This window comes from Lepidochelys olivacea (genome assembly GCF_965140295.1).
Source record: "Lepidochelys olivacea isolate rLepOli2 genome assembly, chromosome: 13".
Taxonomy (NCBI): domain Eukaryota; kingdom Metazoa; phylum Chordata; order Testudines; family Cheloniidae; genus Lepidochelys; species Lepidochelys olivacea.
The window spans coordinates 2,323,696-2,338,168 of record NC_140423.1 but is presented as its reverse complement, the minus strand read 5'-3'; the positions used below and the strand labels follow the sequence as shown (position 1 = coordinate 2,338,168).

The 14,473-nt window shown below is 44.6% G+C and overlaps 1 protein-coding gene across 1 annotated transcript in view; it reads left to right on the top strand.

The window, feature by feature from the left end:
• Positions 1 to 1,051: 1,051 nt before the first annotated feature.
• The window catches only part of ASXL1 (ASXL transcriptional regulator 1), a 30,117-nt gene continuing 16,695 nt past the window's right edge, over positions 1,052 to 14,473 (top strand). Inside the window, exons 1-3 of the mRNA XM_084646272.1 lie at positions 1,052 to 1,390; positions 9,744 to 9,830; positions 12,859 to 12,966. Coding sequence (XP_084502398.1) covers positions 1,331 to 1,390; positions 9,744 to 9,830; positions 12,859 to 12,966 — 255 coding nt within the window. The 5' untranslated portion in view covers positions 1,052 to 1,330. The remainder of the gene's footprint in view (positions 1,391 to 9,743; positions 9,831 to 12,858; positions 12,967 to 14,473) is intronic.

Genomic DNA, 14,473 nt, shown 5'->3' with positions numbered 1-14,473 from the left:
GGGGGTCTATGGCTCCGGGGGGGTGTCACACGGGGGTGAATGGCTCTGAGTGGGGGGGTCTATGGCTCCGGGGGGGTGGTCACACGGGGGTGAATGGCTCTGAGTGGGGGGGTCTATGGCTCCGGGGGGGTGGTCACACGGGGGTGAATGGCTCTGAGTGGGGGGGTCTATGGCTCCGGGGGGGTGGTCACACGGGGGTGAATGGCTCTGAGTGGGGGGGTCTATGGCTCCGGGGGGGTGGTCACACGGGGGTCAATGGCTCTGAGTGGGGGAGGTGTATGGCTCCGGGGGGGGGGGTCACACGGGGGTCAATGGCTCTGAGTGGGGGGGTCTATGGCTCCGGGGGGGTGGTCACACGGGGGTGAATGGCTCTGAGTGGGGGGGTCTATGGCTCCGGGGGGGGTGGTCACACGGGGGTCAATGGCTCTGAGTGGGGGAGGTGTATGGCTCTGGGGGGGGTGGTCACACGGGGGTCAATGGCTCCGGGGGGGGGGTGGTCACACGGGGGTGAATGGCTCTGAGTGGGGGGGTCTATGGCTCCGGGGGGGGTGGTCACACGGGGGTCAATGGCTCTGAGTGGGGGGGTCTATGGCTCCGGGGGGGGTGGTCACACGGGGGTCAAAGGCTCTGAGTGGGGGGAGGGTGTCGGTAATGAGGCCTGGGGTGGCTCCTACGAGATCCCGGGGTCAGGGCAGGGAGCGGCTGGAGAAGGGGCCTGCGGGGCTGCCGGAGCCCCCCACCGGCGTGTGGGGACAATGGCCGCCCCCGGGCAGGGAAGCCGGGCCCGGCGGGGCCCTGTCAGCTAACGTGGGCAGGGCAATGACGGCTCAAGCCCAGCGTGCTTCCGTCACCGGCACGCCGGCCCTGGGCGGCCTGGTGCCGGAGAGCCTGCTGGGAGGTGTAGTCTCGGGGCTGGAGCGGCCCGTTCGCCGTTCGCGCCGGGCCGCGGTGGGACTACAATTCCCATCAGACCCTGCGGGTTGTTTTCCTTCAAACGGAAAAGCTCCCCGCCTCTTCCCCCCGCCAGAGCCGAGCGCGGGGGTTGGATTGTCCTGCCGAGGCCACCGTTGAGGAGGTCCCTCCCCCTCCACCTCGGAGCCCTTTGACCCCGTTGTTATGTCGGGCCTGAGCCGCCACTGCTGCTGCATTCCATAGCGCCCGGGAGCTACCCCTCCCCTTGCCTCGCGCCCTCCCTGCCGCCGGCCGCGCCAGCCCCGCCCCCCGGCTAACGGTCCGCACCCGCACCGCGCGCTCCCGCCTCCGAACCCCGGCCCGCGTGCCCGCGCCCCGGCCCCCCACACCTCTCCCCTCAGCCCGGAGCAGGAGGAAGATGAAGGAGATGAAGCAGCGGAGGAAGAAGGAGCGCACGTGGGCTGAGGCCGCCCGCCTGGTGAGGGGGAGATCCCCCTAGGAAGGGGGGCGGGGAGGCCCCGCGGTGGCCGGGGCTGGGGAAACACCCTGCCCCCGTGACTAGCGGGGCCCGTGCTGGGCAGGGGGGGGGGGCCCTGCGGGAAGGGTTGTGAGGAGACGGACCCCGGTGTACAAGGGGGAGAGGGCGGAGATCGCCTTCCCTCGGGGTGAGGTGAACCCCCCCCCTCGGACGGAGGGAAGATGGGATGTCTCCCAGAGAGGGGCCCGGGCACGCTGGGGGGCTCCCCAGTGCAGCCAGGGCAGTGGTCGCTCCAGGGGGGTTGGGCGCAGGGGGGGACACCCCACCCTGTGAGGAGGAGGGGCCTGGCTCCAAGGGAGCTGAGAGACACCTCCTGAGGCTGCTTAGCATTATCTGTGTTGCTGTCGTGCCTGGGAGTCCCCATCCTGGACCAGGACCCCTTTGTGCATGCTAGGTGCTGTGCAAACAAAATAAAGAGCTGGTCCCTGCGCCAAGGATCCTGCAGAGAGGCCAACATCCCCCTCCCACCCAATCTGGACATTGCTTTTCCCATACAAGAAAAGAGAGAGAGAGAGAGAGCAACCTTCTCCCCATCTTCAATATGAGATGGGAAAGAGAGGAGGCTGCTTCTAGAGCACAACACCCCCCACACACATCCAGCCCAACATAATCACAGCATGACTTCTTCTGTAGAAAGGTGGAGAGTCACAGCTCCCACCATTACAACTCTGCCCGCTCCTTTTTTCACCTCCATCCCTCAAGAGAAAGAGATAAATTACTAGCCTCTTTTCTCTGTATATTACTGGTAGGAAGAAAGGGAATGGTTCTAGTCCTAACACATGCACACTCTGTACTGCCAGCAGGGTCTTCATTGCAAACTACAGGAGTGCTTCCAGAAACACTACCTCTATAGTTGCAAAAGAGTCCTGTGGCACCTTCTAGACTAACAAATGTACTGGAGCATAAGCTTTTGTGGGCAAATACCCACTTCGTCGGATGCATGCATGACTACATGCATCCGACGAAGTGGGTATTCGCCCACGAAAGCTTATGCTCCAGTACGTCTGTTAGTCTATAAGGTGCCACTCTTAGTCTGGATCTGTAAAAGTGGCAAACATGTCTACCTCTCTGATACTTTACCTCGACAGTATCCTCTTGAGAGACTGTCATATTACATGGGGGAAAGGTCTACTGTCAGATATTTCTCCCTTCCAGATTGCCAGGTTTGTGGGGGCTTCTCTCAGAGAGGGTGAGAAACAGGTCCTTTCACATGCTCTCACACATATTACCAAGGGGAGGGAATGGGTCTTCTAGAAAGAGATTCTCCTTTAACCATGGAAAGAGGAGGATTTTCTCTTTTAGAAAGGTGTGACCACACACCCCATTTATGGTGGTTGGATAAGGCATTTTTCTGGAGAGGCCTTCAGCAGTTTGTCAGCATTGCTTAGATTTCTCAGTATCTGTCTTACAGTATCTTCTCAAATGGTATGAATAGTCTGACGAGGCATTGACAAGGTCTGAGGTGATTTCTTCACCGTAGAAAATGGTACTGTTTGTTAGAGAGCCTTTAATTTTTCTGCTTGGTTCAATTTTACTTACAGGTCAGCAAAGTCCGGGCAGTAGTATAGTAACCATTCTCAGTTTTGTCAGGTCCTACTTCTTATTCTGCTTTCCCTTCTTAGATTTATTTAAACCTCCTTGGAAGGGATCATAGCTTGAGGTCCAGAAAACATTACTGTCAGGAATTTCCTTCATGGCAACAAGCTTCTCCCTGACACCACTAGTATGGGGAAACTAGGTATTGTAAAGGCTATGGTGTTCAAGCGTACATGAAAACATAAATATCCCTCCTGTCTACCAAAGGGCTTTACTTGTTTAGTGTCTTCATGGTCAACATTTTCATTTGGTCATAAGCATGTTCTTGGTAACAAATCTGGTATGTGTGTGGTTAATTTTGTGGCATGTATTTTCATCAGTTTTTTAAAAATTCCATTCATTCAAGCGGCAGATTTCTAGAATAAATACCTGCTTTGGTTATAAGAACATAACGGCCATACTGGGTCAGACCAAAGGTTCATCTAGCCCAGTATCCTGTCTTCCTACAGTGACCAATGCTGGGTGCCACAGAGGGAATGAACAGAACAGGTAATCATCAAGCAATCCATCCCATCACCCATTCCCAGCTTCTGATAAACAGAGGCTAGGAACACCATTAATTATGTCTATTAATACCATCCTATTGGAGCCTTGCTGTACAGGCAAGTCTCATCTTAAGCTGGGGTTACGTTCCACAGTCAGTGCATAAAGCGAAAATTGCGTATAGTCAAAATTACATTGAATGTAAGGGTGGGCGGAATCACCCACACTACAGGTACAGTATTTAAATTGTTATTTTTCTCTTTTTTGTTTGTTTATTTTTGCCAACCGCGCAAAGCTGAATTCATGCGTGTTAAATGCACGTAAGATGAGACTCGCCTGTATTCTGTTGCCTATCACCATGTGGGACAAACCTGTCTTTTATAAAAGAACTAAAGCCAGATCTTAATCTGGAATCCAGAGGTCAACTGTAAAATCTAAAATGGAAACAAATTTTTAAAAAGTCTGTACCAAATAAGAAAATATAAACCCACCAAGAAACTAGAATCAAACTAAAATTTTTAAAAGAGGAGGAAAAGACGGGAATATGGGCCAGTTGATCCAAGTGGAAATTGAACTCTTCAACTGTTGTCTGAACAGTTGGTGCCTTTAATACCCAGCCCCTTAATTCAGTTCATAACACTCTCCATTTCAACTCTGTTGGAGTGGGAGAATAGTCACGTTGCAAATGGCACACTCAGCTTTTTGCATGCTTTATTGTGCTGATTGTTGCTGCTATCTACTTTTAATGCTGATTGGAAAAAGTTTTTGTTTTGTTTTTTCCTCCAGGAACCAAAATGTCTTCACAATAAACTTTTAAAAAATAAAATCCATGAATGTAAGTGACTAGGGGAGGCACAGTGATCCTGCTGTCTCCATGTGAATACTAGTGGATTGGATAGTTTTTCTTCTAAGCTCTGTTTGGGCCAAAGGCACTTGATCATTGATTTACTGGCACAAGATACTTTGTGTGTAGTATGTTGGCATCTATATAAATAATAATAAATGCGTCTTGGGGTTTTTTGTTATGTATTTTATGTATCAAGGTTATGTACCAGATCATGTAGACATTTAATAAGAGCTGGACAATTGTCTTGGGTCCATCCGATTTGGCTTTGCATCCAGTGGATTCTAGTAGTTATTCTAGCTTTTTCTGAATAGGACTTGCTTGCACGCAAGAGGAGATTCCCAGGGCTGACCAACAAAGAAAACATAAGAATGTTCTGACGCAGTATGGCCAATGGTCCATTTAGCCCTATATCCTGGCTTTTGATAGTGGCCAATGCCATATGCTTCAGAGGGAAAGAACAGGATAGGGCAGTTATTGCGTGATCTATCCCCTGTTGTCCAGTCCCAGCCTCTGGCCGTCGGAGTCTTAGGGACACTCAGAGCATGGGGTTGTATCCATGACCATCTTGGCTAATAGGCATTGATGGATCTTTCCTCCATGAATTTACCTAAATCTTTTTGGAACCCAGTTATAATTTTGGCCTTCATAACATCCCTTTGCAACAAATTCCACAGGTTAGCTGTGTGTATTGTGAAGAAGTACTTCGCTATATAACCTATTCAGACTAGAATGTCTGCCTTCTGGTAGCTTGTATTGTCCTTTGTGTGAAGATTATTATTTTTGAGCTCACTTGACTTTGACTTTCGTTCTTCTCCTGCTCTTCAAGCTAAAAGTTGCAGCTGGAAAAAAACTAGTGCCAGGTTCATGCTCAGAAGTGCTTCAGCCCGCAGCTCCTGTGTGGGTCCTAGTCTTGTGGGTGGAATACTTGAATGTAGGCACTTGGGGTCACCTGCCAGCAGAGCAGCCCCAGTGTGGGGAAAAGACTAAGGTTATATGTGCACTAGAAATGCTACAGCTGTGCCACTGTAGTGTAGACACTTATTATAGCGAAGGAAGGGGTTCTTCCATCGCTGTAGTAAATCCACCTCTCTGAGAGGAGGTATCTAGGTTGAAGGAAAAATTCTTCCATTGACCTAGCACTGTCTACATTGGGGCTTAGGTCAGCTTAATTTACATTTCTTGGGGGAGTGTGTGAATTTTTCACACCCTCTGAGTAATGTAGCTAGATCAACTTAACTTTCTAGTGTAGACCAGTGCTAAGTCTGCTTGCATAATTTTTCTCGCCACCCAACACACTAAACTCTGTGGTAACTCACTGCTTATTGGCTGTCCAAAAAGTAAGTCTGCAACTCATCTACTTTGGCAACTCATCAGTAGTAATTTAATGGCATAGCACCCATGTTAGTTAATCCTCACTGGTATCTGGTCTACCAGTGAATCTCTTCATGGATGTCATTTGTTACCTTCCTCATGGTTGGGGCCTCTCCCTATGTGCATTAAGTGTATGAGGTCTCTAAACCCCAGCTTCATCTTTGTTCTATTTCTGGTTTGTCATTGGCTCAACCTCATACCAGATTATCCTCTTAGGGAGACCAAGCCTTTCCTAGCTGTTCTGGGTTGTGGGGCTCCTTGCAAGCTGATCTTAAATCCATTAAAAATAGATGTTTGTTTAGTACTAGGCTTTACCACACCCCTGTCAAAGTGTTTTTAATTTGACTCTGTTACATTTTTTATTCTGTTAGATGCCTCCATGGATGGGAAGGAAAAGAACTTTTTGCAGCTTCTAGTCCTGTGGAGTGAATTCTTTGCACATACTTTTTTTTTTTTTTTTTTTTAAACAGAATTTTGAGATTCAGTGTAGTACATATAGCCACAGGGAATATTGAACAGGTGTGTTCAGGTATATATACCTGTTCATAGAATCCTAGATATATGTTCATATATATACAGGTATATACCTGTTCATTATAAACCTGAGGATTATATTGCTAGTCTAGTAGTAGGGTAATTGGAAGAGTACCATAAAGGTTCACAGTTAGGGTCTTTGGGAAGGCAGGAAATGGAAATATTACAAACAACACATTCAATTTCTGTGGTAAGTGTTGTCTTATCCCAGTGGTACTCAAACTTTTGTGCTGGTGACCCCTTTCACATAGGAAGCCTCTGAGTGCGACCCCCTTTATAAATTAAAAACACTTTAAAATATATTTAACGCCATTATAAATGCTGGAGGCGAAGTGGGTTTGGGGTGGAGCCTGACACCTCGCGATCCCCCATGTAATAACCTTGTGACCCCCTGAGCGGTGCTGCCCCCCAGTTTGAGAACCCCCAAGATATTCCTTCTGGCCAGTGCTCAATACTGCATTAATAGGTTCCTAATGGAGCCACGATATCCTGCCATAATCAGCCAGAGGAGGCCTTGCTTCAGTGCATGCAGGGCCTTTCAGGGTAGGTGAAGGAATGAGAGAGAATCTTGTTGGATGCTTTCTCTTCCAGCTATAACACTTAAAAGTAGTCATACATCTGATACAGTTGGGGGTAGGAACTGTTCTGAGCAGGGCTTTTTGTTTCTGGCAGTAAGTATTCACTCATTCTCCATTGTGGGCTGTGTTTTATTTGGTTGTCATTGAGTTCAGTGTTTTCCAGATGCATTATGGGCCGTGAAGGTTTTTCTTGATTTGGGAAACATGAATGTTCCATTTCGTGCCTCTCACATTTGACTGTTGAGTGATGTGTTGTCCACATCAGATGCCCATTTCATTTGGGTGATGAAGGGTGACAGTGTCTGATGATAGCACTGAATTATTGTACCCCAAAGAAAACTTGATCAGTGCAGGAGACTGTAGTAGAGCTGTACTGCCTCCAAATAAAAATGGTTTATTCCATTTAAATATAGGTTATCATACTGCTTGCAGTTCTGGCTGTCCCATCTCAAAAATATATTAGAATTGGAAAAGGTGCAGAGAAGGGCAGCAAAACTGTTTAAGGGTATGGAACGACTTCCATACGAAGAGAGATTAAAAAGACTGGGACTGTTGCGCTTAGAGAAGAGACAGCTAAGGGGGGATATGACAGGTCTACAAAGTGATGAATAGTGTGGAGAAACTGAATAAGGAAGTGTTGTTTGCCCCTTCATATAACACAAAACCTAGGGTCACTCAATGAAATTCATAGGCAACAGGTTTAGGATAAACATAAGGAAGTACTTTTTCACACAGCACACATTCAACCTGTGGAACTCATTGCCAGGGAATTTGGGAAGGCAAAAATTAGAACTGAGTTCAAAAAAGAAGTAGAAAAATTCATGGGGGATAGGTACATCAATGGCTGTTAGCCAAAAAGGCCAAGGATACAACCCCATACCCTGGGTGTCCCTAAACCTGTAACTGCCCCAAGCTGAGACTGGATGACCAGGGGTGGATCGCTTGAAAATTGCCTTGTTTTCCGTCTGAAGCTTCTGACACTGGCCACTGTCGGAAGACAGGATACTGGGCTATAGGTGGACCATTGGTCTGACCCAGTATGGCCATTCTTATGTTCTTATTTCTTGGGCTTTCATTGCATTTAACCATGGCTTTCACAATTCCAAACTTCCAGTCCCCTGGCAGGCTAATGCTATAGTGCTTTGTGTATTATTTTCAGATACTTAAATGTGACATGGTGGATATGATTTGGTTTTGCTTTTCTTGAGAAGTGTAGGTAGACTTTTAATTGCAGTACAACACTGGAGTGTGTCATTCAGTTTGGACTTTTTCTTTCCTTTAGGAGGCTGGGAAGTGGGGGTGATAGAGATGGTGACCTGCACTGTTTTCTTGCAGACAGTCCTGCTACTGTACCTTTCAAATGGAGACTTCAGTCATTGGTTCCTGACATGATGCTGCAGTGACTCAGTTCTAGACATTGCGGACATAAAAAGGGCATTCATTTTCTTCGCTCACTACTTGTACTAGTTGAATTGAAAGACAAAATTGCATTGCCAACTTGTATGAAGTACTGTCCCTCATAAAATCAGAATTGCATGTCATTGTGGCCATTGAGTTAGGGGAATTTATTAAATTATTACTAGCAGAATATCCCAAACTGAATATCTGTTGCCTCTTCTCTCAGGTACTTTAGGCTATATAGTGAAACGTATTTTTACATTGGAGTTGCTATACTGGATCAGACTAGTGGTCCATGTAGGCCAGTATTCTGTCTCTGACAGTACCCAGTATAAGTTGCTTCAGAGAAAGGTGCACAAACTCCTGCAGAGCAGGCAGTTATGGAGTAACCTGCCCCTAGGGAAAGTTTCCTCTTAAATCTGAATAATTAAAGGTTGGCTTCAGCTCTGAAACACTATGGTTTACATCTCTTCTGAAGCTTTGTTATTTTTAATATTTACGATTATAATTCTGGTTATTCTTGTTATCCATATAAATGCCCAATTCTTTTTTGAATTCTGCTAAGTTGTTGGCTTCAATGATATTTTGTGGCAGAGAGTTCCACAGGCTTATTCAGCATTGTGTAAAGAAATATTTTATTTTGTCACTTTGAATTTGTCATCTTTCAGCTTAATTAAATGTCCCTTTGTTCTTGTACTATGAGACAGATGAAGAGAAGCTCCTCATCTACATTCTTTAGACCATTCATTACTTTATACCTTTGTCATATCCTCTCTTACTCATCTCTTTCTGAGACAAACAGTTCCAATTGTTTAAATCTTTCCATGCAAAAAATGTTTCCATGCCCCTAATCATTCTTATTACCAGTCTCTGAAACCCCTCTGTTTCTTCTGTATTCTTCTTGAGATGGGATGATCAGAACTGAATACAGTGTTCCAGCTGAGTTTGTACTATTGATTTATGTAATGACATTATTATTTGTAACTCCAATATGATAGATGCTTAACAGATAGGTATGAAGAGAAAGTCTCTGCCCCAAAGAGCAAACAGTCTATATCTACTATGTTAATGTCTATTTCAGTGGAAGCCTTTGATTCTTTTATATATTTTAAAGGTTGTGTGCAGTAAGGGCTTTGTCTGATGTTTACGAAAGTCTGTGGGAAAGCATCCATTAACTTTAATGGTGCGGGATCAGTGCCTAATTCCCCAGCTCTCCCCTTCTCCCCATACTTGCACAATTGTACACTTAATTAGAGACCTGATGACAAAACAGGGCAAGCCATTTGTAGCCCTAGAAAAAGTGCAGGGATCATGCATATATACCGTAGTCTGCTCTTGGGTTAACCTGAATTTTGTAGCAGGTTTTCTTGTGGAGTTATTAAGTTTTAGCAGACATATTCCTATATTTGAATCCCAACCCAGGAAACAATTCAGCAAATAAGAATAGAAAATGTTGAATGAAACTTTGGTATTTATATCTCTTCAGGTGTTGGAAAACTACTCTGATGCTCCTATGACCCCGAAACAGATTCTGCAGGTCATAGAGGCTGAGGGACTAAAGGAAATGAGGTCAGTATTGATCTTCTTGTTTATAATGAAGTGTGTGGAGTGTGGGGGAAGGTGGATAAAAAGGGCTGGATTACTTAGTGGAGTTCGCTGTCCTTTCTCTAATCCACCTTTCTTTTCTCTCTCTCTCTGTAGCCCAATAATTTGGGGTAAGAATATACTAGCTGTTTTTCTTTAACTATTGCTACTGGAGGATTTCCAGTTTCTTGTAAACACGGAGTGAACATCTCTGCCTTTCAGTGGAGTTGTAGGATTTTTGTAAAATATTTTAAATGCCAACCATGTGTCTGGCTCTGATATAAATGCTTCTCCTTTGTGTGTTTCTTCTACAAATAAATTACTACTACTGGTCTTCCAGTGTTGGGCCTGTGTTTATGTAATGAGTCAAACTCAGTCCTCTGTAGAGCTTCCCCTCTAGAGCAGAGACTCCTCCTTTTTCTGGGGTCAAGTAAGAAGCTTCCCTTATATACGCAAGTATACTGCTCTTTCTACATATTCTACCATACCACAGTGTTAATTCTGCTGTATTTTTTGTGGCCCTTGATATGGATCTCAGAACATATATCACCTGAAGAAGAGCCTGCACAGGAATGTAGGAAACTATAGGGATGGATGGAACCCCAGGTGTTGTCTTAAATTAATTTCCTGGAATTTCCATCTGCTTTTGTTGAATCTAGGAGAAAAGAGATACAAAATACCTTGTAGGTCAAAGGAAGTAGATGTTTGCTAGCCATCATGCTGCAAACTCCTTAACTTGGGTTACAAGATGAAAGTTCCCAAGTTTGACTGCACACAGTAAATCAAGCTATCTTTGGCAGTTCAGCATTCATTGACTCCCATGTGGGATGTTAACTCTGTGCTGTTCTAACTATGCTCTGTTTTTCTTTTTGGTTTATGAACTGTCTTCCACCATGTTGCCTGCATCACGGTTGAACTGCTGTATAACTATAGAAGGTAAATGAATCCCTTTGGGACTGAAGCAATTCAGACTGTTAACTTGTTTCTCATCTCACTATCCCTGAAATTAGGAAACAATCATGATGGTTTGAGTAGCGAACAGCTTCGTAATTAACAGACAGAGGTATAAGGTGTAGGAGTTACCATTGTTCAGAGAGGGACTGTGCCAGCATGCTTTGTTCCCTTGATAGCAGAGCTGTTAGAACACCACTCGATACTCAGGGTTCCTCACAACTAGGTTTATAGTGGGAATGGACTTGGGTGATGGTTTCACAGCATGGTATGTAGAGAGTGGAATAAGGATGGGCTTATAGTGAAAAGCTCCATATTCCTTCTCTTTTAATCAGATATTCACTCTGCACTGACCTACTTTCTTTGATCAGTCCTTTTACCTAGAGAGGTAGCTGCACTATTTGAGGGTCTGTGAGCACTATGCTGTCTTTACTAATGGCAATAACAGGGTGTCTTTTCACTAGTGCAGATTTTCTTGCTGTCTTCCAAGCTTTGACTGGTAACTTATCAAAATGGGTATTTAAAACCAGGCTTCTCTGCGTGTGTGAAGTTAAATCCTTCAGAGCTAAATCATTTTTCTAGAAATTGGTATTTCCCTCCAGGTATATCTGTTTCCCTTCACCCAATTGTTAATTTTCTGCTTTGGGGAAAGATGGCTTTCTTTCTTTATCGTATAACTGAAAGGATCAAGTATTGTTCATAGACCCAGTGTCAAAATACCAACTGCCCACCAAGGCTGTGATCTTGTGTAGCTAAATAGCATTGAACGTTTTCAATATTTACATGGGGTGCTTGCAAAGAAAACCTAAGTTCTGAAAGAAGTAGCATGATGACTCAAGGGACACTCTGAACTAATGCACCCTGATTCTACGAAACACTCAGTAGTTGGAGTGCTGCCTTCCTGAAGAAGTGCAAAATAGCGATCCCCTGTGGTTTATGCAAGAGCAGAGATGTTGGGTCCAGTCCCATGGCTAAATTGTAGCTCCAATGAATGTTTTGACATCTCTTTTGTCTACTGTTTCAATTAGGGAAGTTAATCTTTTCCTTTCCTAAAACTTGTCCTGTGGCTGGTAATTTACTTGCAGCATTCTGCTCAGTGCAGAGGGGGAAAAGATGTGTAATTTACAGGAGAGCGAGTTGGGATTTCTCTGTGGTGTATAAAATGACACATGGTAACTTTGGCTACCTCCAAGGCTTGCAAATAAATGCCAAAAAGCAAACCAGCAGAAAAACAAACTCAATCAAGATTAACTGAGAAGTTGTTCTAAACCCAGTTTTCGGTTTGAGAAGTTGAGACTCAATAGTTTAAGCTTTTGAGACTGAAACATTTCAATTAGACCAGTTTTCAGTTTCACTTTTAGTAATAGTGAACTCTTCCATTGCTTTAATAACGTCCCTTGCAGGCTCTAGAGGTAATGTTTTATATGTGCATGTGTGATTATGTGGAAAATCTGATGATGTGGTGTGTCACAAAGGTTTCATTAGCATGAGTGTGGGTTGAGTGGTTTACTTACAAATGACAAACAACCACTAAGTTATGAGGGCCATCCAAAAAGAGTGCCGTTAAATCCTTTCTGTTACACTATACTAACATGTATTCTCTTTGTGTTATGTATATTGAAAGAAAACTATTTCAGAAATACTTGATTTTATAAACATTTTATTGATAGGGTTTTTTTGAGGTTTTCCATCTATAAAGTAAGGCTGGCTTAGTACCATGAATCCAGCTACAAAGAATTCAGAGAGAGAGCGAGAAAAATATCTCAAGTGATAAACCTCTAAAAATGACCTAGAATGGCTTGAACATTAGTATAATGTGCTGCTTTCCTATTATCTGAGACTTATCTCACTATGATGTGCCTTAGTGGTAAGCAGCTCAGATAGGAAAGCTATAATAGTGTTCAGACTTGTTGAGATCCTGTACCTTAAATCTCGTCACCGTCCCTTCTGCTACCTGCCTTTGATTTAAAAAAAAGAAAAAAAATGCTGTAGGGTTTTGTGTATTATTTAAAAATTGGCAATTAGATACTCTAATCCTCATCTCCCTTTTTCTCTCTGGTTTCAGTGGCACTTCGCCCCTGGCCTGCCTCAATGCCATGCTACATTCCAATTCAAGGGGAGGTGATGGACTCTTTTACAAATTGCCTGGACGTATCAGCCTTTTCACACTCAAGGTGAATTGTGAACTCCTGTCTTCCAGGCTGGGGACAGAGTGTGAGGTCAACTTGTTACGTATTGCTGTTATTGTTAATCCATCACTGGTGATCGCTGTATGAGTTTAGCATACCGCCCTTGGTAACATCATGCGAAACGGAGGCTCTGGGATCCATAATTCTATACATGATGGTTCTTGTGCCTATAAGCTATATGTAATACATTTGTTTTTTAAATTTTATAATTCTTAAATTACACAAGCAAGATAAACTCTCTTCTTCCAGGACATGGAATGTCAGAATTTAGTTCATGCTGTCATAAAGGATAGAGCATCATCAAAATAATGAAACCTGTACGTTTCCCTTATACAGTATACTCCCGTTCATCCAAAATCCCATTACCCGAACCTTTGCATTATCCGAATCTCTTTCTTGTCCCCCATGTATCTCATGCTGGAAGACAAGAAAGGGATTTGAATAATGTGGAGGTTTGTATAATAGAGTAGATACTCCTGGTCAGGACCTCAAGGAGGAGAAAGACAAGCCCCTGGCTGTGGGGGAGGTCACTCTGCTGCTTAATGGATCCTGCAGCAGTGCAGGGAGGCCTGTTCAGCCCTGCTGTCATGAAAGTGAGTGAACAGGGCCATGGCAGTGGAGCTGCAGAGGCCTCCCTGCACTGCCGCAGGCGCAAGGAAGACTGCAGTCATCTGGCAGAGCAGAGTCCTGGCTGTGGGGTCTGTGCTTTGTCCTGCACCTTGCACCTGCAGGGATCAGGTTTCACTGGCAGGGAACCCTCTGCAGCCCCACTGTGAAGAGAGTAAGTGGGGAAGAGCAGATTTCCCCTTCCTCCCCCCGGCCAGGACTGTAAGGAAGATGAGACGGTTGAGTCCCTGACTGCAAGGGAGGCCACCTTGCTGCTGAATGGCTCCTGTTCCCTCCATTATCTGAACTCCCAGTTATCTGAATAAAATCCATGTACCCGTTGCTTTTCGGGTAGTCGGGAACTTATTGGATACCAATCTCAAAGGGATGCAGTCAGCTTACAGATAACATTTGTCTGAAAGTTTTGTACAGACAATAGATACAAGTAACACCTAATATTACTATAATTAAAAAGTTAACCAAAAATCATTTTTCAGTTTGTTTACTCTGTGTTTGACAGCAATCTGCATAGTTCATTCTCTCCTCCATATTGTCTGTCTTTGTGCTGAAAAGACCCTTAAAAACATCAACCAAGAAAAAGGAAAAAATGTGTCAATTTTTTGTTTAAGGAATTTTTTTTAAAAGTCAAGACATGCTGTTTAAAGAGGCTTTACCTAATGCAGGTTTTTTAGTACAAGTTGACAGTCCCTTTAATTTGAAATATAGAAAAATATGCTTCTGCTCCTATATTTTTTTAGTGTCTCAGAGATGTTCCTCCTCTCCCACCCCACCTCCTCAAATGCACCTTTGAACCTCTCTCTTCCCCCAAAAGATGCCTTATGTTAATGTGTCATTCTGTGTTTGAAAATGGACTGAATTCCAAAAT